Source organism: Mytilus californianus, unplaced genomic scaffold (assembly GCF_021869535.1).
Source record: "Mytilus californianus isolate M0D057914Y unplaced genomic scaffold, xbMytCali1.0.p SCAF_1, whole genome shotgun sequence".
Taxonomy (NCBI): domain Eukaryota; kingdom Metazoa; phylum Mollusca; class Bivalvia; order Mytilida; family Mytilidae; genus Mytilus; species Mytilus californianus.
This window is the reverse complement of record NW_026262581.1, coordinates 108,988,539-109,014,763: the sequence shown is the minus strand read 5'-3', so window position 1 is coordinate 109,014,763 and position 26,225 is coordinate 108,988,539. Positions and strand designations below refer to the sequence as shown.

The following is a 26,225-nucleotide window of genomic DNA, read 5'->3' as shown; positions in this document are numbered from 1 at the left end:
TTAGATAACTGATAGTGGGCATAAAGAACCCTTAGATAGTTGATAGTGGGCATTACGCAGCAAAGAACAAAACACCCTCAGATAGCTGATAGTGGGCATAGCTATCTGAGGGTGTTTTGTTCTTTGCTGCGTAATGCCCACTATCAACTATCTAAGGGTTATTTATGCCCACTATCAGTTATCTAAGGGTTCTTTATGTCCACTATCAGCTATCTAAGGGTTCTTTATGCCCACTATCAGCTATCTGAGGGTTCTTTATGCCCATTATCAGCTATCTGAGGGTTCTTTATGCTCACTATCAGCTATCTGAGGGTTCTTTATGCCCCCACAATCAGCTATCTAATGGTTGTTTGCTGGTCATAGTGTGCTTCATTTCTTCTTCCGTCTATAATTTTTTTTATTCTCGTTTTGGTATTTTCTTACTTATTTTAGTGAGTTTCTGACTCTTTGCTGAATTTTCTAATTTCTTTTTGTTTGGAATTCGTATAATTCGATTGATTTTACATCTCCAGCGCTAGACTTTACATCTCCAGCGCTTGACTTTACATCTCCAGCGCTGGACTTTACATCTTCAGCGCTGGACTTTACATCTCCAGCGCTAGACTTTACATCTTCAGCGCTTGACTTTACATCTCCAGCGCTAGACTTTAGAACTCCAGCGCTGGACTTTACATCTCCAGCGCTAGACTTTACATCTCTAGCGCTAGACTTTACATCTCCAGCGCTAGACTTTACACATCTTCAGCGCAGGACTTTAAAAGACACTTTATAATCTGTGTGAGACCAACAGGGTCCGTAAGATTGCATGTAAAAGTCTTACCGTTTTTGTTTTGATTTTATCGAGAAGTTTAGTCAAATCCATCTCAGTGTTCTGACCTGTTGGTTCACTGCCTTTTTTTGAAACTACTAATTGTTTACTAAGAGTCCAACCTGTGTTTTGTCTGAAAAAAAATCATTTAAATTTTAGAAACCAATTATCACAACGGAAATAGTATCGTTAACCTTTAATTCTTATTTTTTTTCAATCGGTTAAATAGTTCTAGAAGAAAATCTTTTAAGTTACTAGCAATCAGGGGGAAAGACACATGTTTGTGCGTAAGAAGCCGTTAAAAGTAAAAAAAATCAATTGGGTCACTTCAATTTTGGGCCAGTGATCAACATGTAATGTCAAGAAAAGATCGAGCAAGTGTTTGGTAAAAACAAGATGATCACTGAAGCGTGGCTACGGAAGTGAAGCTTATTATTTCCTAAACGTGAAGGGAAAGGATGTTAACACAACATACAAAGTGTTATGTTATTTTAAAATTACTTTTTAAAAAACACAACTTTTCACAACTAAACGTTGGAAATTTGTAAAAATTCGAAAATCAATTAATTAAAACTATGAGTGCGTAGCCTAATGATCATGAGATCAAATGCAGGGGTTCTAATGAAATAGCAAACAAAGTATCAGGTTTTCGTTACCGCCTGAATTATAAGCCTTTGATGAGTTTTTATAACCACTGGATCAATGCCACTGCTAGTGAATGTTACGTCCTCGAGGGCTTTACCGACCCAGTAGTCAGCACTTAGTGGCAGAAAATATCATTGATATGTTAATGGTCTGTAAATTATCTGTTTCTAAATTATTATTCGAAAGACTCAAGGTTTTCTACTCCTAGGCATAGATTGCCTTTGTCATATTTAGTAAAACATTTCGGAATTTTCGGTTTTCAATGTTTTTTAACTTAGTATTTGATTTGACCTTTGAACTGGTGAGTCTTATGTAGAAGAAATTCGCGTCTGAAGTACCAAATTAAAAGTCTATTATTTTTAATGAGATTTACAACCAATTGGTCGATGCCACTGCTGGTGGACGTTTCGTCCCCAAGGGTATCACCGGCTCAGTAGTCAGTACTTTTGTTGTGATAGGTAATATCATTGAAATGTTAATTTTCTTTACATTAACTGTTTATAATATATCAAATTATTCTAAACACTCAAAGGGTTTTTTTCTACCCACAGAAATAGATTTTTTAAGTCACTGGACATGACCAAGCGACCAGGATTTATTTACTGCATACAGCTAAAAGTTTGTGAATGCAGATGCAAATGTATACAAACAATCAATGATTTGGCATCACTACTTATATAGTCAAATGTAAACATGACTCACTTCCAAATATTCGTTGAAGATTATAAAAAAAACTAAATTGCATAATTCTTCACAAAGAAAGTTTGTAGTTCTATAACATCCATGGTAAATAGTAAATCAAAATTTGACCACACCTTTCTATTCAAATCATTGAAATTTAAATCCCACAGTTACTGCAAACACAAACAGCGAATCAAACGAAAAATGTGAAAGCTTTCGATTGGAGAGCATCTTTCTAAGAGCTTTGTTTAGGTTTGATAAAGAAAAAAAAACAATGTCTATTTTAGTTTGGTCTAAATCAAAATTTGTTAGAGGGAATTTTTTTGTCGCCAGCTTAATTTAGTGTGTTTTGCTTTGTTTATTTTTTTTACGTTCAAGATATGAAGTCTTTTGGTCTTTCACTTCAAATTAAAGAAGCCAGTTTATGGTAATGAAGAAAAGAATATATAATAATTCAAAATTCGCAGAACCGAAGGGTTGACTGGGACATGGAAGTATGGTCATCCACTTACTTCTCACTTCCGGCAGTAAAGCATTTATGAAAATGGGGCGTCCGCTTGGTTGTTTTAGATGTATGTATACGATGTAGTCACATCCGTTCGGATTTGGGACGTCAATTCATATTTTGACTGAATGTTAGTCCAGGGAAAATATTGTATCCTTATTAAGGGCGATAATTTTTCTGTCGCTAAGCACACTTAAAAGAAAACTTTATTAATATTCATTTGAACCTAAATACGTTACTGAAATTCTAAACCTATTCCAAAATGAGCGATTTTTGTTATTCTGATCTGTGAAGATGAAAAAATTTAAATCATATTTTAAGAAATGATTGTAAAATATATATTCACAAAGCCAGGATACCATTTGAAATATTTTATTTAATTCAAGTTGACAAGTTTAAAACTTTTATCTACAATTTACCACATAGTAAAAACTGTTAATAACTTTTTGACCTTTCGAAAAATTATGTATGATAAAATTGATAAATATCTATACATACTTTATACTAAAGCGTTCCACATTAGAATTAAGCTTCTGTCTCACACTCTTCTCATTCACCTCATCGTTGACGGGACTGCAACAAAAATAACTTTTTTTAAACTATTCACAAAAAAGCAACGGAACTTTAGAACATCAGAAACACTTTGGCAAAATCAGTATTGTTTTAGTTTTACGATAATAGTGAGAGATTTCTTTTTTATGTACATGATTTTTAAACCCTGTATTCTTCAACTTGACCTTCTCTATGACATTATAGTTTTATTCAGAAGAATACAAAGTCTAGGGTAGAAAAAAACACTTCAACTGCAAGCTTCTGATTATACCATTACTTATAGATGCATCAGGTACAAAATTTAGACCATAAGTGATAAGTTTCAAACATTTTATTATACTAAAATCATAAGCAATAATAGACTGTAATGCTGGCTTGGGTATTGAAATATGGTTTGCTGGACTTGACAACCGTCCACCAGTTAGATCTATATTGAGAGGGAGATGCGCTGTTGTAGAAGATTGTAAATTATCACCGTAAATACCAAAATTATACAGAATAACAGTTATATTTGATTTCTCCTTTTTGTTAGCACGCACTTAAATTATCAACCTCTACATGGTCTAATATAGAGCAGTGAATATTCATCTCTTCATAGCTTTATATCTTAACCCTATAGCTCATATACTTATTTGTTTTTTTTTTATAAGAGAGTGATTGTGAATGACATTCTTAGGTCATATAATATCAAAGATGAAATCTGTTGATAATTTAACGTGTCTTTTGGGTTTATCCTCAGATGCAGGAACAGAGTAGAAATTTTACATGCTTGATTATTTTGTCTTGTTCCTGTACTGAAAAAAAAATGGGTGGTGTGGTATGATTGCCTACAGGACAACTATCCCCCGGAGACGAAAGGACGAGGGTGTAAGCGACTATGGGACACCGTACGGCGTTCTACAATGAACACAACACATACACAGGGAAATTTCACTCACATGAATTTCACGTGAGCAAAATGTGCCTGTGTATGGGATAGTAATCTATAAAAGGCCCCGGCATGACAAAATGCGAAAAAAATCAAAATATAAAACCAACGGCCTGATTAAGTAAAGGAATATAAAACCAATTACCATATGCCAATAGTTTAAAGAAAAAACTTTCATCGACATTGTCCATTGAATATGGATTATTTTATATACTATAAAGTTTATTATAGTTGTTTTCCCTATTCCTATCCTAACCTGATTGCATATATCATTGTATTTGCATTGGGCGTGTAGCATCCACTTTGACAAAACGTCCATCCATCCTTAACACTTCCGTGACGGCTGTGCAGTGGACAGTATGTCTGCAATGTACTCCCATATCTAAAATATAATAATAGCACAAATTATTATGCGTACATAAAATGTATCACTTATAAAAGTAACAGATACAGAGACGAAAGAAAAGTAATACGTCAAATATACACATGCAACCTTTGGACTGTCCTGCTGATCATGAAAATATAGTTTAAATCCTACTGTTAAGTAGTTAGAAATTAAGTTTAGCACTAAAACATAATATGTATCGTCCAACTAATGAAGTCATGGTCAGATCCTTACAATACAGACGAAAATTCCTTACATACATAAAGGTTGTATAGTATAGTATAGTATAGTACACTGATCGAAAAGCTGACCCGATCATTTAGATCTAATGTGTTCCCAAGGAATATGTGATAGAGGTCAGGAGACGTTAATCATTTGTAGTTCCGGGCAGTCGCCTGCATATCCTAGATAACCATTCCTTGTTGTCTGGTGTCTATTAAGATCGGTTCAGTCTAATTATATTCGGACCTTTCAGTAGTTGTTATTTACCTGTACACATCAACAGCATACTGAATTATCCGAAAAGTTACTGTTCTGAATTTACTGCAAGTGAATAGTATTGAATTTACCGCAGTGGATAAGAATGAAAATTCACTAAAAGACTAAACATGACTGTTTTATTGTTCAGACTTTTCAGATGATGTTAAGATAAAAATTATCGTCCAGGAGTAAAATTCATCTACTAGTGAATGCACCGTGAATCAAGTGTCGTTTGCAATTTAGCAATATATTCTAAAATTAAAAACCAATTGTTCGCAGAACAATTGAAGGTCTTTCCACCAGTAAGGATCAGTGAGTGAGTATTTGATATGAAAATATTAAAATTTTGTTTTAAATGTCAATTTCCGCGTCAAATGACAGCTTATTGTACGCTGATTCCAAAAATATATGGTTTCTATACAAAAAGATATAAATAAGGGAGATAATTTTTTACTTCCGGTTTTAAATATGTTACTTCCGGTATTGTTTGATAGTTTACTTGACACTGGTTCCAAAAATATATGGTTCTATATACTTTTACAATAATTTAGTACAAAAAATAGCTACTTTCGGTTTACAAAAGGTCACTTCCGGTTGACTTTTTCAATGTCACATTGCTTGCAACCTAATGCAAAAAGTCCCTTGTCTTTATCATGTATACATATGAGGTAAAAGCAAAGGTCAAAATCTAGAACGTTAAATTTACCTATGACCTTGAGCTCAATTTCAAGGTCATAAACCAAGGACCTCAAATCAAAAGACTCTAGGCCTCTACTTTATATTGTTAATGATATATATTTCCATACGACTAATATTAGATATAAAAGGGGGGAAAACTCGCATCAAATGTCTACGTACCCTTTCAACTAAAATTTACGTGTTACGACATGTCGCAACTAACAATTGTGTGAAAATATTTTGTCGATATCTTATATGATTTCTAAAAATAAGAGATAACAAGCCAAAATCAAAATTTTGAACATGACCTTGACCTTTTATCTTTACCTCATTTTCATTTTTATGGACCAAGGACCTCAAATCAAAAGACCCTAGGCCTCTATCACTTATGGTTTTCCAGTTACAAATACATTTCACATATATCAAATACAAAAGGGGAAATAACTCTCATATGGAGTCTTCGTAAAGCTTCGGTCTAAATAAAACCTAACATCCTGAGGATATAACGAGCAATTTGGAAAAATAAATTTGTCGCTTTCTTTTACGGTTGCGGAGGAGATCTCATAACAAGAAAAACAGTGTTTGGGGAGATAACTCTTACAAAGAAAAGTGTTCGGTTAAACAGGGTCAGTTTCAAAAGCGTATAGACTGTATGATATCATATACCAAAAAACTAAGTGACATCTTTTGAAACAAAAATACACCGCAAGAAAAAAATTAGGCGGAAGAAAAAAAAATAATCAGAAGAAAACCAATAGGTCTTTCCACGGAAAGGTGGAAAGACCTAATAAAGAAGAATGAGTTTAGAGGAATTATTTATATCATCGTCATTATTATCAAAATGGATCATTATAATGCTGTCATCCGATTTGCACAGTTGGACAAAATTATCCTAATATAAATATCTGCTATTAAACTACTGTCTAATGAATTCAAGCTCAGTCGCTGTCTATTTAAATCCGGTGAGAAAACTAAATACAAATTAATAACAAAAGCACCATGGGTGCTTAGTCGAGTTGCGAACTGCGAACTTTGTTGATTTGTATTAGAAGAAAAAATGTTTGTGACGGAACTGATTTCTTATTATTATTTTGGTAATGAATATTGTAAAGTTTGTTGATAATTTATATCAAATGATTGAAAAACAAAAAATTTGGTAAACATTAAGTCTATTGCATCTATAACCTTGACATTTGATCAACTGACCTCCAACTTAAAGAAGTATTTTTCATACCTAGGAAAATTATCCAGCAACGATTGGTAAAGACCTCATTTAAGGTTTAAAAAATTGCTTGGAATCGAAACATTTCATAAAAAGTCAGACTCCTAGTATTTATTCGTTGGGTGACTTTGACCTTAGATTCACTGACACTAATATTAAAAGGGGTATTGTTAAGGGGCATTTTCAAACTAAAATTTGTGATCTTTGGACATATGATTCAAAAGATTTCATCCAGAACTTAAAATTTGGCATAACAAAAGTTGATTAATTTCTTCTAACCTAAACCATTGACCTATAGTTACTTCAAAACCGATAGGTGTGTTTCACCAGAGGCGCTTTACCCACCAAAGATTAGTAAAGATATGATTTATAGCGCGAATGATATTGTCTGGAAAGCTTAACTCTTCTTAAAATTTTAGTCTCTTTATAGGTACTGGTCCTAAAATCAAGTGCAGTTTTTTTGTCATTGAAAGCTATGTTTCGCGAAGGTTGGACAAGTGCCAGTGGTTCAAATATGTGACCCGTCATGACATTTCCAGGCTTATGGAGGTATAACGTCATTGTGAGAAAAACACCATAAACTATGAGCGTTATGCGAAATTTTGTAAACATTCATGTTTATTTCTATAAGTCAGTCTGATTAAAATTTAGATCTATCGCCAACTTATATGAGCATAACCAAATATGAGGTGTATGTTTTAATTGGATTGTTCTATAAGTTCTGATGCTTTTAAGCATTAAATATGAAATATGATTTAAAGCTTTTCAGTCTTAGATACATGATTTTTCATTACATTTTTCATTTGCTTTGATCTTACTCTCAGTAACTGCGATTACTCTCATATCTGTACTTTGTGTCTTTTGTGTTTTTATCAGTTTTTGTGTGTGCTATGTATCGATCTGATGATTTAAACCCTTTCAACAGATTTTTATAGTTTGCTTTTATGTTATACTGTTACACCAATGTCCCAGGATAGGGGAAGGGTTTGGCGCCAGCAAACATTTCTAATCCCTTCACATTTTGTTTGCGCCTGTCACAAGTCAGGAGCCTGTAACTCAGTTGTTGTAGTTTGTTGCTGTGTATCATATTTTTTACATTTATTGTTTTGTACATAAATCATGCCGTTAGTTTTCTCGTTTGGATTGTTTTACATTTGTCATTTCGGAGCCTTTTATAGCTTACTATATACATGTATGCGGTATGAGTTTTGTCATTGTTGAAGGCCGTACGGTGACCTTTTGTTGTTAACTTCTATGTCATTTGGTCTCTGGTGGAGAGTTGTCTCATTGGCAATCATGCCACATCTCCTTATTTTATATTTATCTAAAGGCAAGGAACTTATCATAAACCGCAACATGAAGAAAAAAATTCTGTATATTCTATTTCTAAAAAACATGAAAATTTAAGTAAAGCACATTTTTCTTCCGTATTCTTTTCATTGGTGCAGTGTACATCACATTCTTTAAATGCTGTACTACACTCTTTTTGTTAACAAAACATTACCAATGATACTTTACTCTCAATTTATTCACCATTCAAAGTGTATCCAATGATAAAAACACAGTTATACACATTCATGAATGTAACCTTACGATTTATTCGGGGTTATTGTATTCTAATATGATATTATATATCTTTTAAAGTATCTTAGTATCCGACTCTTTTGTAAAATCATAAAATCCAACCGCATTCAAGAACTGTAACAGTTAATATTCTTGAATTTGCCATTTTAAACATTTCAACTAAAGACTGTCCGTCTCCCATTTTACATACTTTTCAACGCTTTTGCCGACATATATGTGTATATGTGTAAATTTAGAATCTGGTGTAAAATATTTTAGTTTCCATAATAATACAAGTGACTTTAAAAAGATCCGTCTGTTTATCAAAAGAACAAGATGTATTATATAATTGTGTCTATATGTTAGATCTAGTCAGTGTACTATGTAAGCCGAAAGACGCGAAAAACTGTGATGTATTATTAGATGCCTAAAATCCTCCAAATATCCATACGTTAGTAAACAAAAAGAACAGAAACAATATGAGACATTTACCATAAACGTCCATAAAAGTCGTAAGATATGTTAGCATGGTAGAATCAAAATAGAATGATCTTATGATCTTATAAATTGGTTAAATTAATATATGAATTGAAAGTAATTCAAATTCAAGACTGTTTTCAGACAGTTCCTTCAATTTAATCTAGATTTAATTAAATGATGTTTGGTAGTTATGAAGAAGGTATAACACTTTACTTTACATTCTTGACAAGAACATAAATCGGAAGAAGTTCTACGTTGTTTTGTTTTGTTTTTTTTTTTAAGTGGAAATAACTTTATCCTGCATCAACTAATAAAACAAGTTTTCAATGTGATAAGAATTCAAAATTCTCTGCTCTATAGAGTTTAACTTTTTATAGTAAGAATCATTTGAATTGCATAATTAGTATAAAGGTACCGTATCAAATACATTATTGTGTTAAAAGCGTATTTGAGATGTCATTTTATAAACTACTTCCAAAACTGTTACGCTTCACATGCTACATGTATGTGTGGTAGACTGTTAAACTTGAAATAACAAAAAAGCTACTATAAGCTCCATTGAGATACATAACTAATTGTATTGCAAGTTTAAATTACATTTACAAAAATACCCATTACACTGTCATTTCTACAAATCTGTCATAATAACTGGACAGGATTTTTCCTTCAGTATGTACTGGATAAATATGAATTTTAGAATAGGTACCCCCATAAGCCTGAAAATTTTTTTGCCTCACCCCCTATGGATATATCTAATCCTCTATGGATCCGTAGGGATCAGTAACAAATCATATAACTTATAATAAGAGATGGGACCATAAACCGATTTATAGTTTTTTTTCTTAAGCGTGCAAGGAGAGTTTGACAAGCAATGTTTGCAATGTAAATCTATACATTGTCTACTATTCAAATTTATATTAATCAATAATTTCATAGTTGCATATAAGAAAGTATATATTTCAGAACTTGAACAGATCTAACGTTAATATAATTTGGTCAAATTCGTTGACAAACCTTTTATATAAACAGGCGATAACATTGTCTGGTAGTGTAGAAAACAGTTCCTCTGATGGGATAATAAAGTGTCCTTTGTTGTCTAGATATGATTCTACCTATAAGAATAAGACTTTATTGTTTAAAATTGTCTATGTGGTTAGCAGACTGTGCCTTGTTTCAACTCCCTCAAACAAAGTTGACCTTAGATAAATTTTGCTATTTTTTTAGGTCCTTTTTGGTCATATTGCTCTTCAACTGTTAAGGTTATTATACATTCTTGGCTTTCAAATATTCGGCTTTGAGCATTCCTGATGAAGGTAAATCCAGAAAAGTGCTTCGGACGCATGAAATTTATAAGGTGCTGTTTTCATTTTTTTGTGGGATCACATGACTGAATTTAATTCAATCATCTATTGTCAAGGAATTACGAAATTTTTAACAGATATGTTAGTAAAGTCTAGTAAGTGATTAGTTTACTCTTAGTGTGAGACTTTTCTTGTTATGTTTGCAAAACTGCCTTTTTCCCGAATTCAATACTCTTCCGGACTTTTATCACAAGTAGACTGAAAATGAGTGTCGAGAGTGAAGTGTTAATTCATCTGAAGAACTCAATTTCGCCTCGTTTTGAAGTAAAGTTTGATGCTGCTCATTCTCTCTTTTATTGACGTTATCTTGTAGTTTCTTGTTTTCAATGTATTTTTTCTATCCCAAGTTTCTACAGATTAATGAACCATTTTTGCAAAAGAAACATATGAGCGAAAGTTTTAACGAATACGTAGACGACAGTCACGTGATCCCTATTTGACATTTTGTTAAAGATCGCATTTGATCATTTGCGAAATGTGTGATCAGTTTTTTCTGAATATAATTTTTTTTTTTCACACTCCCAAAAAATTATCGACTAAAAAAATAATCTTACGAGTATTTAATTGCAATGTTTCTTCTGGATCAATTCTGAGAGGTAATGCTTATATTCGATAGTTTGTACAGCCGAGGATACATAATCATTTATAGACACAGTTGTCCAAACAACTAAAGAATCTTAGATGAACTATCAAAACTTTAAACCGTCGAAGAGAAAATTCGTTTGTTATATTTAGAATATGATCTATAAAATTGGTATTAGTTATACATCAGTGCAACAGTTATCAAATAACACCATAAACCACATTCGAGAAGGTAAATGAAAGGGTTATATTCGTTCCCTTTGTTATTTCTCTTGAGAGATTAAAATCTGAGGGTTGTGATTTCCAAGATTTCAAAAAAGTATTATTAAACCCAGCCACATGTTCATGTTGGAATTTTTAATGGCAGATTTTTGTATAGTCTTTTTTGTGTCTTGGGTTGCTGTCTGATTGGCGTAAACTCTACATCTACTTTTATTCGTTATTTCTTGATGTTAACTGAGTATAATTTTTGATATTGATGATAGGAAACTAAATAATTGTGTTCTTACTGTAGCTAGACAATGTTTATCTCCTTTTAATGGATATTTGCGAACTTCAGTTCCCTTTATTTCTGTTACAACAGTTTTTGAATATATAAAGTTGGCTGTCTGCAATAAACGAATATAAGAAATATGCATATCATTTACATATATTAAAGGAGAGAAAATGAAGATAAACAAAAGAAGCAGCAATTTACTGTAGATAAAATAAATCCCCTTTTATATGAAAGTAAAAAACAACAAAAATGTTGTGTAATAACAAAGTTTTCTACTAAATGTTGGGGTGCTCAAAATTCGACACTGGAAACGTTTTCTGGATACTTTCTATAATTCAGCGAATAGATGTACTTCATATTTCATGACATGAAGATAATGACCAAACATAAATCTTGAAACCTTGAACATGAAAATGATGTTAAAGCTAAATGGGCTATTTCAGATTGACAAATATTCCTCACAAACAATTAACATACCCAATCGTGTTGACATAATTATCATGTGCCGTTATTGTGGAACATATTCTAATACTGAAATTTTTTCTTGTCCACTAAATGATGTCAAGGTCATGTATCAGACATTTCAGCAGAACATTTATTCCTAACTACCAATCAATCCACTTTACAAGTATATGTTGACCTACCATGAAAAATTACATACCTCGTCATAAAAACACTTAACAACTGATTCGTGAAAATGAGGTGACAACGAGCGCTTAACTAAGGTTCTTATAAACAGCAACCATACAATTGTTTTCCTATTGGGGACAATATATTATGGAGATATTTGCAAATTTTGATCGCTGGAGCTCACGGAAAAGTAATACCTAAGGTTTGCATACCTCAACTTTCGTCGCAGTAAAGACAAAAACAAAAACAAAGAAAATAAACTTACTTGTATTATATCCTGTAAAGTTATTGTAATCTTTTATTTTTAGAGGTATATAATTTCTTTAAAATATACATACACTAGCTGTTTCATCTTTTTTGTTGTCAAATCCGATTGGGAAATATATGGCAGCTAGAAGTGCAGCGGATATAACGCAAACAAGTGTGAATAAGGAAAGGCATGGTCGTCTTGCCATATCTCTACAAAGTATAATCATTGATATATGATTTATGAAAAGTCTTGCCATATCTCTATAAATTATAATCATTGATATATGATTTATGAAAAGTTTTGCCATATCTCTATAAAGTATAATCATTGATATATGATTTATGAAAAGTCTTGCCATATCTCTATAAAGTATAATCATTGATATGTAATTAATGAAAAGTCTTGTCATATCTCTACAAAGTATAATCATTGATATGTAATTAATGAAAAGTATTGTCATATCTCTACAAAGTATAATCATTGATACATAATTAAAGAAAATGCTTGCCATATCTCTACAAAGTGTAATCATTGATATATGATTAAAGAAAATGCTTGCCATATCTCTACAAAGTGTAATCATTGATATATGATTAAAGAAAATGCTTGCCATATCTCTACAAAGTATAATCATTGATATATAATAAATGAATCAGCTTAAGTTACGGACAGAAATAAAATTGTTCTGAAAATGATATAAATTTTATATGACCAAATATATCAACACGGAAGCTATTGTAGCAGAATGCTCTGGAAGAAAAAAAATTAAAATATATATCCATATCCTCGCTCAAACGGAAAAAAGAAAATTAGGATGTCTATCCATATCCTTGTTTAAACGGAGGAAAAAAGCAGGTTGTCTATGCATACCCTTGCTCAAACGACAGAAGAAATATATGATGTCACCATATCCTCGTTTAAACAGGAGAAGAACACTAGGATGTCTTCATATCCTCGCTTAAACGGAAGAATGCAAAATAGGATGTCTATCCAAAATATCCTTGCTTATGCAGAAGAAGAAAAAATAGTATGGCTATTCATAACCTTGCTTAAATGGGAGAAGAAAAATAGGATATCTATATCCTTGCTTAAACAGGAGAAAAAAAATAGGATGTCTATTCATAACCTTGCTTAAATTAGAGAAGAAAAATAGGATGTCTATCCATATCCTTGCTTAAATGGGAGAAGAAAAATAGGATGTATATCCATAATATCCTTGCTTATACAGAAGAAGAAAAATAGGATGTCAATCCATATCTTTGCTTAAACAGAAGAAGAAAAATATGATGTCAATCCATATCCCCGCTTAAACTTTCATTTAAATCAATAAAATCGTCAATGATTTACAAACTGCTACATTTGTACTTATTTACAAAACCAACCTGCGCTATGTATATAAAAATATGTCAAGAAGTTCTCTCTGTGTCAAGTTTACAAGCTGGAAATGGACAGATAAAACTCACTGTTTATGAATAAATTTTGATTGACGCCGTCTCTTTTCCGCACAACATGACCTTGGCTTTCTTTTTTGTGCAGGAGTAAATAATACAAGAGTTATTTCTACATGGCATTTTCTGTATCAGCCGTAGTATCAGCCCGAGACTCCCATATCGGACCGATGGCTATAATTTAGGTGTTTGTTTGTTTTACCGGCAATATTTCCTTTTGACCCCCCCCCCCTTTTGTTTGTTTATCTAACCGTCAAGATTTCCATTTGAACCCCCTCCCCCTTTTTTCGGTATAGTTTACTTATAACGTCAACAAGGAGTTCAAACGGAAGTCTTTCCGAGTAATTTTCGAAGTGTAAACTCGGCCATTTTTGTCGAATTGTTATGAACTTTTACGTGTAAACAAACGAGATACGGACAAATATACCGACAGGAAAAACATATCGAGACTTGAGAAAAATAAACTCAGATAATACAATCTCTAAAACTTATGTAAAATACTATATGTACGTCTCAATGAGATTGATGAACAGTCTGGTGGTCCACACGCATTTCTCAGGGCAGCATTGGAAGTAGATAAAGCTCTCACAAATAGAGAAATGGGCGCTTAATGTTTTTGGTAAAATCTTTGTGTATATATGTCTCTGACCAGTGTTTATGGCCAGTGAGTGTGCACTTGTTCTTAATTTGGTGAGTTTTTTCTATGATGTTTTGGAATATCAAAGTCCTAATATTGTTTGTTTACCTTATTCCGTTATAAAGCAATTTATGAAACCTTATTTACACACAAAAACGATGTTAATTGGGGCTTCATCGGCTGGGACAATAACATACTTGTCATGACATTTGCTTCGCAACATTTATATAGATATATATAAAAAGTCCGGACAAGTACAACTTTCATACAAAAATATGTCATAGGGCCGTAATTCCGCTAAAAGTCAGGCATCCGGAACGAAAAGTAAACTAGATCTGTAAAATATCATTATACTCTGAAGTATCTAAAGTTATATAAAAAAATATAAGGCATTATGAAAAGAATAGACAACTGTTCAATTTAATGACGGAAGAGCAAATGTCCGACTTAGTGACGGGAGTATAATTGCTGATCATGACAGAGATAGTGACATTAATGACTCTGCTTGCAAGAAGCCAAGAAGCCAAAAAATGACATTCGGTGGTTAGGATATTTGTGTCCCGATTGCAATAAAGTGTTATAAAACAATCTCTGGTTTTCGTGGTTATACATCTAAACAAAAAATGGAAAACAGACTGAAACCTATTTGTGCTTCACATCTATCTAATATATAAATTTTTTTTTAATTATTATTATTACTGTTAATTTTAGGGTTAGCTTGTGTAAGAATCATTTCTGAAACCTGAATGGATTTCACAAAATTAATGTACTTATACGATTGCATAAATAAAAATCAAGAGTTAAAGATTGCACTTCTGTAAATACAGACAATGCAATTTCAAATGGGAACTCCAACTGTGCCAATTTTATCTATGAAGTTTTTAAAAAAATGATATCATGGAAAGTGAAGTTCACATGCATTATCAATTTTAGCTGAGGTTAAAACAGGGTTGTGCGGCATATTTTCAACCTTTATATGCCTAAAACTTATAAGAGTATAAACTAACACTAAAATTCTGTATACCCCTCCTTTTACTTTTTGTCTTTCTGAGAATTTAATTTGACTGTTATTTAAGTATCCGAATGTCTTTATACTGGTAAAACTTCCAAGTTGTGTTTCAATGAGATGAAAAAGTAGGTAAACAGATTAACATAATATCTATGAATATCAAATATCTCCCTAAAAGATGCTGGTTTACTTAATCAAGTGCAACATATACTGATATGGTCTTACAGTATGAAAACTACCTTGAATAAAAACAGTGCCCATCTTAATGGTGTTGAAATCACTTGCTGGTATATTTTTTTTAAGGTTGAATAACAACTATATCTATCCTTTTAAAATAAGGAGATGTGGTATAATTGCCAATGAGAAAACTATACAACAGATTCCAAATAACATGGATTTTTAAGCAATTATAGGTCACTGTACGTCCTTCAACAATGAGCAAAACCCATACTGTATAGTCAGCCATAATAAGCCCCAACATGACAACGTTGTGTGCTGAAATGATGAATTATTGATTTTAATCCATAGACTAAATTAGTCCTGCAACATTTGTATGTGTCTGTACGCAACCAGGGAGTGTTTGATTTACAGCAGATTTGCTCATAACTTTTATGTCATTTTTGTCAGTTCGTGTTGCTCAATCTTTAATTTTCTGTATAGTGCCTTGTGGACTGTCATTTGTCTTTTCGTTATTATTCTTTTTTTCGATAATGTTTATCGAGGCGAATTATATATTATGGTGTTAGCCCTGTATAACCACGTGTTATCCGATGAAGAATGTCTGTCATAAAGTTGTCACATGTTTAGACGTGTATAATAAAATTAAAATTTGATGTATCGGCATGGTAATTAACATTATCGTCCTTAAAGTTACACCATCTACTTTCCACTATACATCATGTACTGTGTTACAACCCTAGAAAAAGCCGACGAGGAAAGGCATTACATCGACCACCGAAAGCTATATTTTTATGTAGCCTAGGATGTCGAGTGGTCTAGGGCGCTGGACACGGTGCAGGCGGTGTTGCCACAATGTCACAGAAGCAACGGTTCGAATCCCCCAGAGGGAAGAACAACAGATCTAACATTGTTGGGCTAAATTTGAGACGAAATATATATATATATAAATATATCAGTTGATGTGTATACATTTATGCACTCAGGCATATCAGTTGATTTGTATACATTTATGCACTCAGGCATATATATAGCGGATGTGGTCGTGTGGTCTAGAGCGCTGGACATGAGGCTAAGCGATTGGTGCTGTAGTGTCTCAAAGGTGTGAGTTCGAATCCCGTTTAGGGACAAAAATTAGTCAGCATTAAAATCTAATTCTAACACTGTTGGGTGTAATTTTCAGACTTATATATATACATATATAAGCAAGTCTAAATTGGAAACAACGTTCAAACCTATGATTGCGTTGGATAAATCGCAAATTTTAAACGTGTGCATGCAAAACAAATTTCTTGGTAGAGGGGTCTGAATACAGCACAAACAACATTTTCCAAAAGAACAAAAAGAGTGAAAAAGTATATTTTAACAAAACCCATTTGACTAGCAGGTCGAACAACGGATGTTCTTAAACCCTGCTGACTGCCATTGGCGATTGACAAATAAACGGATCACCAGATGTAACAAAATGGATCTTAATATTTAATTTCATACCAAACAGAAAACAATAAACTTGCGGAAAAGATGGTATACCGCAAACATGAGGTGCAAAAATTTGTACACCATATCCGGATTTCGACAATTAATGTCTCTTCAGTGATGTTGGGAATCGAAACGGTATTTGGAAGGCCATATAATTTACCTCAATTTAGGATTGACTCCTGAATTTTGAAGAGTCGAAATAGGATGAACGGATTATATAAACCCGAAGGCAAATATAATACAAGCCCAAACGAAAAAATATAAACAAGACTAAATTAAAAACAACGTTCAAACCTATGATTGCGTTGGATAAAAACCGCAATTTTTATACGTGTGCATGCAAAACAAATTTCTTGGTAGAGGGGTCTAAATACAGCACAAACAACATTTTCCAAAAGACCAAATGAGTGAAAAAGTATATTTTAACAAAACGCATTTGACTAGCAGGTCGAACAACTGATGTTCTTAAACCCTGCTGACTGCCATTGGCGATTGCCAAATAAACGGATCACAAGATGTAACAAAATAGATCTTATTATTAAATTATTACCAAACAGAAAATATAAGAATGTAACTTTAACACGCTAATGAGTGATATAAAAATAGTTGTAGAATATTTGATATATTCACTCAATATTTCGATAAACAAAATTGCTTCATCAGGCGCGTGTAGCCATCCAGGTATTATATTTTTACCTGGATGGCTGCACGCGCCTAATGACGCTAATTTGTTTAGCGAAATATTGCGTGAATATACAAAATATAACAACAATTTTTATAACACTCATTAGCGTGTTAAAGTTACATTCTTAGGCATTTATATAATTTAATTTAGTAACTGTATCGGTTTATTTTCAAACTGATCCACGCCTAGATAGATTGAATGTTGATTGTTGCTATTTTAAGACACTATATATATATATATATATATACATCATGTGCAATAATTCATTAGTATTTAATTATTTGAATTTATTCTTTCACATCAGAATTTTATAAATATTTATTTAATTTACAGCATAACAATTTCAACTTTATTTACAATTTACACAGTGTGTATATATAACCCCGTGAATTTCGGTATAACTCCGTGAATTTCGGCACGGGTTACATTAAAGTCTGTAGGTCTATAATCGACACTGTGGCTGCTTTAAACGCAAGACCATATACAATATATACAAATTTATTCACATGTGTACAGCTTGAGAGCTAGGGGAAGACTGCCCAAGCAACCGTTTACAAAACATAAATTAAGTCAAAGATAAGGGTATTAAAACATTATAAAAGGTTCTCATAAAATATAAATTATTGTCCAATCTTATGTAATAATAATCGGATTATTGTCCTCTGGCTAAACTTGGTAAAATAGCGATAATTGCTTCTTTTGTAGTTCGAGTGTTAGATACATGTATTATCTTTAGCACTTTTGACAGCCATCGGATTAAGTTGTAAAATAGTAAATCTATAATCTCTTTGGGTATTTGAAATAAAGAAACATTATATTTAAGAATAAAGAAACATTTTAAAACAAGAAATGTTCAATTTAAAACTAAAACGAGAGTTCATAGAAATATCCAATCTAAAACGAGAGTTCATATAAATATTGCATCTAAAACGAGAGTTCATATAAAGCACTTTTCGAATTATGGTAAAAGTTCCCAATGTCACTTTTCTTCCGGTTATATATATGTTAAGTATGTTAAATGAAGATATCTTCCCATAATTTAGGACTTTATGCATTATGAGTTTAAAAATACAGGCAAAGTTTAGATGTTTATGAAGTGTCCTAGATTTTGACTTTAGTGGAACCTTAAAATATAAAAAGGTTATGTATCGGTGAGTTTTTATGTTAGTAATGCATGAACTGTTTTGATTTGTAAACAAAAGTATGCTTACAATAGACCGTAAACGCTTCTGACGGTGTAGTGAGAGTATTTTAATAAATATCTTGAAATTTAAATACAAATCGTAAATTTTGTCAACACTTAAGACACATCACGACGGTCTTACTTGTTACTAACGTCATATTGTTATTGTACTAAATCGATAAAACTGTCGCCTACGGAATGAGACTGTTTCGGAACTAGCTGTAGTATACATGTATCTACTATTAGTCGAAGTTCGGTACAATAGGAAAAAAGTTTATAAAAAATGTAATAAATTGTTTAAATGAAGCCCTTGATTAAGTTAGAACCTAGGCGGTGCTTACTCAACGTTAGCTTTTCTCCATAACAGGTGTTATTGATCCAATGGTAGCATGGCAGCCACCACCACGATGTACTTTGTCTGAGATATATACCAAAGTATTATGACATGTGTCAATGCTGAGTGTAAAAATTGTTTCACAATCATTGTGTTCAATATGTGTATTACTCACTTTTAGTTTTAGTTAATCCACGTTTTTCGTGTTTCAATAAACAAAAAATGTCACAGTATTTGCTGAAAAATCAATCACCCGTAAAATGTATATACCGTGAACTTTAATCAGGTAGATTCTTGTTAAATGCTGTCGGCCAATGAAATAGTTCTATTTCGTACTGAAAATTGAAGATCAAGTTCCTATGAAAGGATTATTAATAGATTAGGCTATATTGTGTGCACACAAGTTAATTGTTTTAAGAGTTAGAAATTAATATGGTAGAATTAAAGTATGCATATAAAATCTCTAATATATAATATTGACGCACTGCATACTTAATTATTTTCAATCAATATATATCTATAGTTAAAATAAAAGTATTTGTTGAACGTGGTCTGGAGCTTTATAATTCAAGCAACGAACAAAAATCGACAAGATCAGACTGGAACTGTCTTTCCACGGATCCAATCCCTCAAATCACCGTAAAAAGTTAAGAGATTCTTTTACGTTGAAGTAGATAATGTAATGGAACAAACTAGTTTGCTACCACTAGATTAATTATTTGGTGTTATTAGTATTAGTTTATAGATATTGTATGTAATACATTTTCTCTTAAATGATAAACCAGAGACATGTCTGGATAAACAAGTGATTAATCAATTATATTTAAGTGTTCCTCTAGTCATTACTAAATCCACAAGAGACAGTAGAAGAACTGTTGACTCATTATTGATAAAAAGTAACTCTCAGTGGTTGATACAAGGGGAACCGCCTCGGTGGTCTCGTGGTAGCGTGATCGCCTCGAGTGCGGAAGGTCGTGGGTTCCAACCCCGTCCGGGTTAAACCAAAGACTTTGAAATTGGTATTTGCTGCTTCTCCGCTAAGCACGCGGCATAAAGGAATAACAGCAAAGACTGGTCGGCTCGGAGTCGCAAAAATGTGTCCGGGTAGGATGACATGTCTTCCTGCGGACTGTTACTTTGTGAACCCTCACGTTAAAAATCCGGCTCAGTGTCTCGGTCTACTAAAAAGCAGGGTTGATATTCATATATCATTTTTAAACACGTTCTCGTCCTGAGTATGCATTTAATTTGCCACTGTACGTTAACCGGCCATCCATGAACATCATCATTGATTCAAGGGGTGTGTGGCGTATAAGGCGTAAGCCCCCTTTTTAATCGGAAAAATATTGGGTTTTTTTGTGCTGAAAATCGTAAAAATACAAATTTTACAATAACGTCCCCTTTCCTGTCCCATCCACTATGGTAAATGTAATAATTTTTAATATGGGTGATACGAAACCGGGATTATATATAGATAAGTGTGTTATATATAATCACGGTTTCGTCCCATCCCTATGGAGATTCGTTATATTTAAGATAGAGAGTAGGACGAAACCGGGATTATAAATAGATAAGTGTCTTATATATATAATCCCTGTTTCGTCTCACCCTTATTTGAAATTGTATATCTAGCATAGAGGGTGTGACGAAACTGGGATTATATATAAAACATTAAAGTAAAAGTGTGTATATCAGGGTTGAAACCTTACGGTATTTGTTGCATGTAGAGCAGGATCTGCTTACCCTTCCGGAGCACCCGAGATCACCCCAGTTTTTGATGGGGTTGGTGTTGCTCAGTCTTTAGTTTTCTATGTTGTGTTTTGTGTACTGATGATGTTTTTTCGTTGTTTTCGTATTATGCCATGGCATTTTCAGTTTGTTTCCGACATATGAATATCCCATTGGTATCTTTCGCCTCTTTTTTGAAAAAAGATCAAAGAGGTGGGACGGAACTGGTACCTTATATATATCGCCTCTGTATCGAAAGATAATACTGAAACCCAACAACATATCCAAACGACAGCGCACAACAGCATACTTAAATGAAACAAGAGGGAACAAAAGATCAACCATTCTAACAACTGTTACAACGCACCACAACACTCTGAAACTAACAGTCAATTGCTGATTTATATCAATACTTTCGTTTTCCATGTTTGGATGAAATATATACGACTACAAACCACCGTTTCAAAACAATAACGCCCCACAACGTTCTGAAATTAACAGTCAATTGTGGATTTATTTCAATACTTCCGTTTTCCATGTTAGCATATGGTTAATGGACGAATTATACTACTATAGACCACCTTTTTAAAACAACAACCCATCACAACTAACAACAACATACTTGAAAATGAAATTATATTGGACCAAAAGCTTACCGACAACAAGGCACTTTAATGTTTTTGCTTGAAAATAAACTGGTCGACGAAAAACTAAGTTGTGTTACTTCTTTCACCATTAGTAATTACAAAATGTACTTTATAAGTTGAGAATGGGCATTTTGCAAAAAACATAATAATCAAAATCACATGCCCTGATATACGGATGTTTTCTTGGCTATTCTTAAATTTGAGCAAGTGAATGTTATTATTGCTTTTGAAACCAATTAGATAAGAATACGATGAAAGTAAGATTTTGATCACGGGTCTCATCTAGAAGTCTAGAGACTTTTCTATATGTAGTATCGGAACTACCTATAATGATTATGTACAGTGTACAAGACTTTAGTAATGGGTGTTAAAACATATTTATATTTTAGTTTAGATTGTCTTTCATGGTAAAAGGGATATAACCCCATTTCAATTATTTTAAATCGCCCATATCTGTGTAATCTTTCACCAAAACCCCTAGTATTGGCCTATTTTGGATTTAAAAGTCGAACATTTATTAATTTAAATATTCGACAAAAATCGTTCTATTTCACTTTCTCAAATTTTATGTTTATGCATCAACTTGAAACACTAAATCTTTTTTTTAAATAATGGACAACACATTGCGGGCCAAGAAAAGCCTTAACAGTCCATCATCCAAAAAAATAGAAAACGAACTCATCTTTAAGTGAGTTGAATAAAAACTGCATATATTTAAAGAAAGTCTTTTAAATATTCTACTCTTATGGCATGGTTACTAGCATTTTTTTTTTATTGATGAAAAGAAGCTCAGAAAATTGATTACATACGACCCATTACCTTTTATTAAAATATATACAGATTTAGGGGAAACAGATAATAAGAAAAAGAGATCATAGAAATGATTTGTATATACGCGTGCGTTTTAACAATCTAGTATTTCTCCTATGCAGGTCAATTGCATTGGAGTAGAAGACTTTCTATCTTTTTAACATAATTTAAACATTATTAAATAACATATAACTGAGAGGGTGATAGAGCAGATTTTAACAAAAGAAAAACATAACAACCGAGGCGACAACTTTTAAAAGTGGATTGCATGTCAATTATTCCATTTCAAAGTTTGGTAATTGGCGACATTCCACCTTTACCCACCACATACAAACAAACACACCAAACCTAAAGCTAAGTCATATTTTAATAACATTAACGGTACCAAATTTACATTTCTGCAATCAATGTTTCTTCAGTTTTTCATCCGTTAAAACTCATGTTTCACAACCACAGATTTATACTCGTAAATTAGCAAATAATAAATTTTAAAAAAATAGAAAAGCGCAATATCACACGACAGAGCCGAGGGCCGGTTTAATAACCATTTAATAACACTTTTCATATACAGATTACGAAACATCTCGATATATATCTTATAAATCAAAAAACACAAACATATGTAAAGCGACTTATCTCTTAATGCATGAAACAAAATATTAAATAGTATGTATATAAAAATTAACGTGACCGAACGAGTAGACCTTGTCGTACCGAATGATTTAACGGCCAAATTACACAAAACACATAACTTAAACGCAATCTATGTGCATATAATGAAGAAGAAAACAATTTCATTCTAATTCATAAATTAACCGACTGATATTATATTTATCTTCGGAGGCCAACATATTAGTCCAAACCCTAATTCAAGCATTTAACAGCTGGTTTTATGAAATAGGACAACAGGCGCGGATCCAGCCATTTTGAAAAGGGGGTTCCAACCCCCGGAATACCATGAAATGTTTGCATGAATAAAAAAAGAAAGAAAAATCGAAAAAGGGGGTTTTCAAACCCCGGAACCCACCCTGGATCCACCAATGGACCGCAAGCCGTAAAGCAAAACCCGGACAATGAATCATATCTATGGATAAGGGAGATGCATTCCTTAATTAAGAATGATTGCCAAAATATTTCAACTGTCCCTCTGTGACTCTGTGTTTTCCCATGTCTGTTTTCTATATATAGTCATGCTGTTCTTCTATCCTTCCTGTTCTTATGATTTTTTTTTTAAATTTTTAACCTTAAATCTTCTGATCTTTTCTTTCCCTTCCTTCAAAATAATTTTAGTTAAATTCGTTTAATACACGGTCACCGAAAATATACACCACCTTCTTTTTTTTTTTTACAGTAGACACTTATCTACTGTTGAAGATTCTATGTTGACCCGTCCTTTCCTTTTATTGTGTGTGGCGTTGTAGTTTTGCCTGATTAACTTATACCCAATGTAACTTTTTATTCATACTGAGAAACAACGAAAGGTACGAGTGCGTGTGGTAAAGTTAAACAAGTTTAAGCCTGGTATATTTCAGGGGGTTTTACGACTTGAAACATCCCCCTATTTTCTAAAAAGTTTGAATACTATAAGGTAACTTCAAAATCACAATAGAAATCTATAATAAAAAAACACATTTCCCCCCGGATTTGGATGATAGAGATGAAATACACGTGTCACAGATGACTAAATAGATGTACTAGTTGTTGTAGCCAATCCCGTTCTTTTTTCGACAATTGTGACATAACCGAATTCGAAATATCATCAAAATTTGACTTGTCATGAGCAGCAGCACAAACAACACTATTGAAGCAGAATCATCTTACCCTTCCGGAGTACCTGAGTTCAACCATTGTTTTAGGTGGGTATCGTGTTGCTTTATCTATAATTCTCTGTATAGAGGTTTGTGGACTGCTGTTTGCATATTCGCCGTTTTATTATTTTGTTTATGTTTATTCGAAAAATAGTTTTTGATTGCCCCCTTGGTCTCTGTTTCCCCTTTCTTTGATTTTCTCTCCCCTATATAGATTTAAGAGTGTAAAGTTAAGTTAAGTTAAGTCAAGTTCCTGAATTGATTTTTTTCTTGTGTTTTTTGTTTTTCTGTTTTAAACAACTTTTGTTGGTGAACGATTTTTTCTCATATAAATTGGTTGGAATTTCTGTATAAAATAAAAGCATACAATGAAACCTACAACGTAGTTTTTAAAGAATTTGTTATTTGATATATTTATATTTGACAACATTCAGATATTCTTATAATTGCGGACGTCTATTAAACCAAGTCACTTTCAGACTTCGTTACAGCCTTTTCATATTCGAAGGAATGATGAATACAAAAAGTTTTGAATATACCCTTGGGGGGAGGGTTAACATTTTAACTCTTTCACATTCTTCAAAACTTAATTCGATGATTTCTATGAAGGGTCGTTCGGGTCATAATTCATTTTGTTACACGTACCCTAAAGGTACACATAACACCTTGTTCACGTAACCTAGAGGTACACGTAGCACTTTGTTCACGTACCTTAGAGGTACACGTAACACTTTGTTCACGTACCCTAGAGTTACGCGTAACTATTTGTTCACGTACCCATAAGGTACACGTAACTATGTGTTCGCGTATGGGAAATGACCTTTATACCCCATGCAAAATGAACTCGTCTGCTGGAGAATACTAATTGACCAATTAAATCAGGCCTTTTTTAAAACATTTTAATTACATGATTTAAAGTTTTAAAACTCGATTAAAATTATTGATTTAAACCCATATTTATATTAAACATTTATTTTGGCAATAGATTGTGTACATGGAAAACAGTATTCTTCGTTTTGTTGTCGGTTGTTGCCAAATTTCAAGCAGTTTTTACAGAGTTATCTCCCTTATCTAATACACATCCTTAAAGAACATAATTAATTCCTTTCCGTTATAATTTTAGATATCTGCATTCATTTCATGGGGATTTTTTCCTGGTGAATACTTATACTTTTCCTGACACAAAACATTTATTCTTCTGTTGCAAGTAGTTTGAGGTTGGAGGGTAATGAAATGATGTTGACACAGATAATCCATTATTCAGGGAAAGGGATGACAAGTTTTCTGTTGCGGTTAGCTGCACGAACAAACAGTTACGCGTATCTCCAGGGTACGTGAACAAACAGTTACGCGTACCTCCAGGGTATGTGAACAAACTGTTACGCGTAACTCTAAGGTACGTGAACAAAGTGTTACGTGTACCTCTAGGGAACGTGAACAAAGTGTTACGTGTACCTCTAAGGAACGTGAACAAAGTGTTACGTGTACCTCTAGGGTACGTGAACGACCTGTTACGCGTACCTCTAGCGTACGTGTAACAAAATGAATTATGACCCGAACGGCCCTTCATAGATTTCTCACATGCATGTGCTGAGTTGTTGTCTCAAACACGAATAGAAGGGAATTTAAAACCAAGACTCTTTCGACTAAATGGTAGTTTTTTATATGTTTTTTGATGAGGTATCGCCTTTTTATCATCTGTTTTTATGTAGAAATCTATTAATTTATTTTCAGAATGGAATTATAATATTACAATAAGAGAAGCCTGTATAATCTTAGTTTAATGAGTAACATGTGTTTTTATGTTCTTACAGATAACTGAAATAATATGACATTGCCATTTTCAAAAATTTAGACAAACATTTAAAATACGATTCTTTTTGTTTCAATTATCAATAAAAAAGCAATTTTGAAAAAATATTTCGTTATAAGCATTCAGTTTGACCCAAATCTGTCAAATTAAGCTCAAAAACAAAAACGCATGTACTAGGCGTGTTCAGCTATTAAATGGAAAAGAATGTCAACATTTAAAGT

At 32.8% G+C, this 26,225-nt stretch overlaps 1 protein-coding gene across 3 annotated transcripts in view; it reads right to left on the bottom strand.

The window, feature by feature from the left end:
- Window positions 1-19,480, bottom strand: part of LOC127729975 (uncharacterized) — a 40,281-nt gene extending 20,801 nt beyond the window's left edge. Inside the window, exons 1-7 of one of the 3 annotated variants that reach the window (XM_052237992.1) lie at window positions 19,374-19,480; window positions 12,335-12,455; window positions 11,380-11,478; window positions 9,942-10,039; window positions 4,376-4,501; window positions 3,138-3,212; window positions 821-941 (exon numbers count right to left, since the gene is read on the bottom strand). In XM_052237992.1, the coding sequence (XP_052093952.1) occupies window positions 821-941; window positions 3,138-3,212; window positions 4,376-4,501; window positions 9,942-10,039; window positions 11,380-11,478; window positions 12,335-12,451 (636 nt within the window). In that variant the 5' untranslated portion in view covers window positions 12,452-12,455; window positions 19,374-19,480. Of the gene's footprint in view, window positions 1-820; window positions 942-3,137; window positions 3,213-4,375; window positions 4,502-9,941; window positions 10,040-11,379; window positions 11,479-12,334; window positions 12,456-19,205; window positions 19,335-19,373 lie in introns of those variants that run through there. The other 2 variants (XM_052237978.1, XM_052237988.1) reach the window with 2 other exon arrangements.
- Between the last annotated feature and the right edge of the window lie 6,745 nt (window positions 19,481-26,225).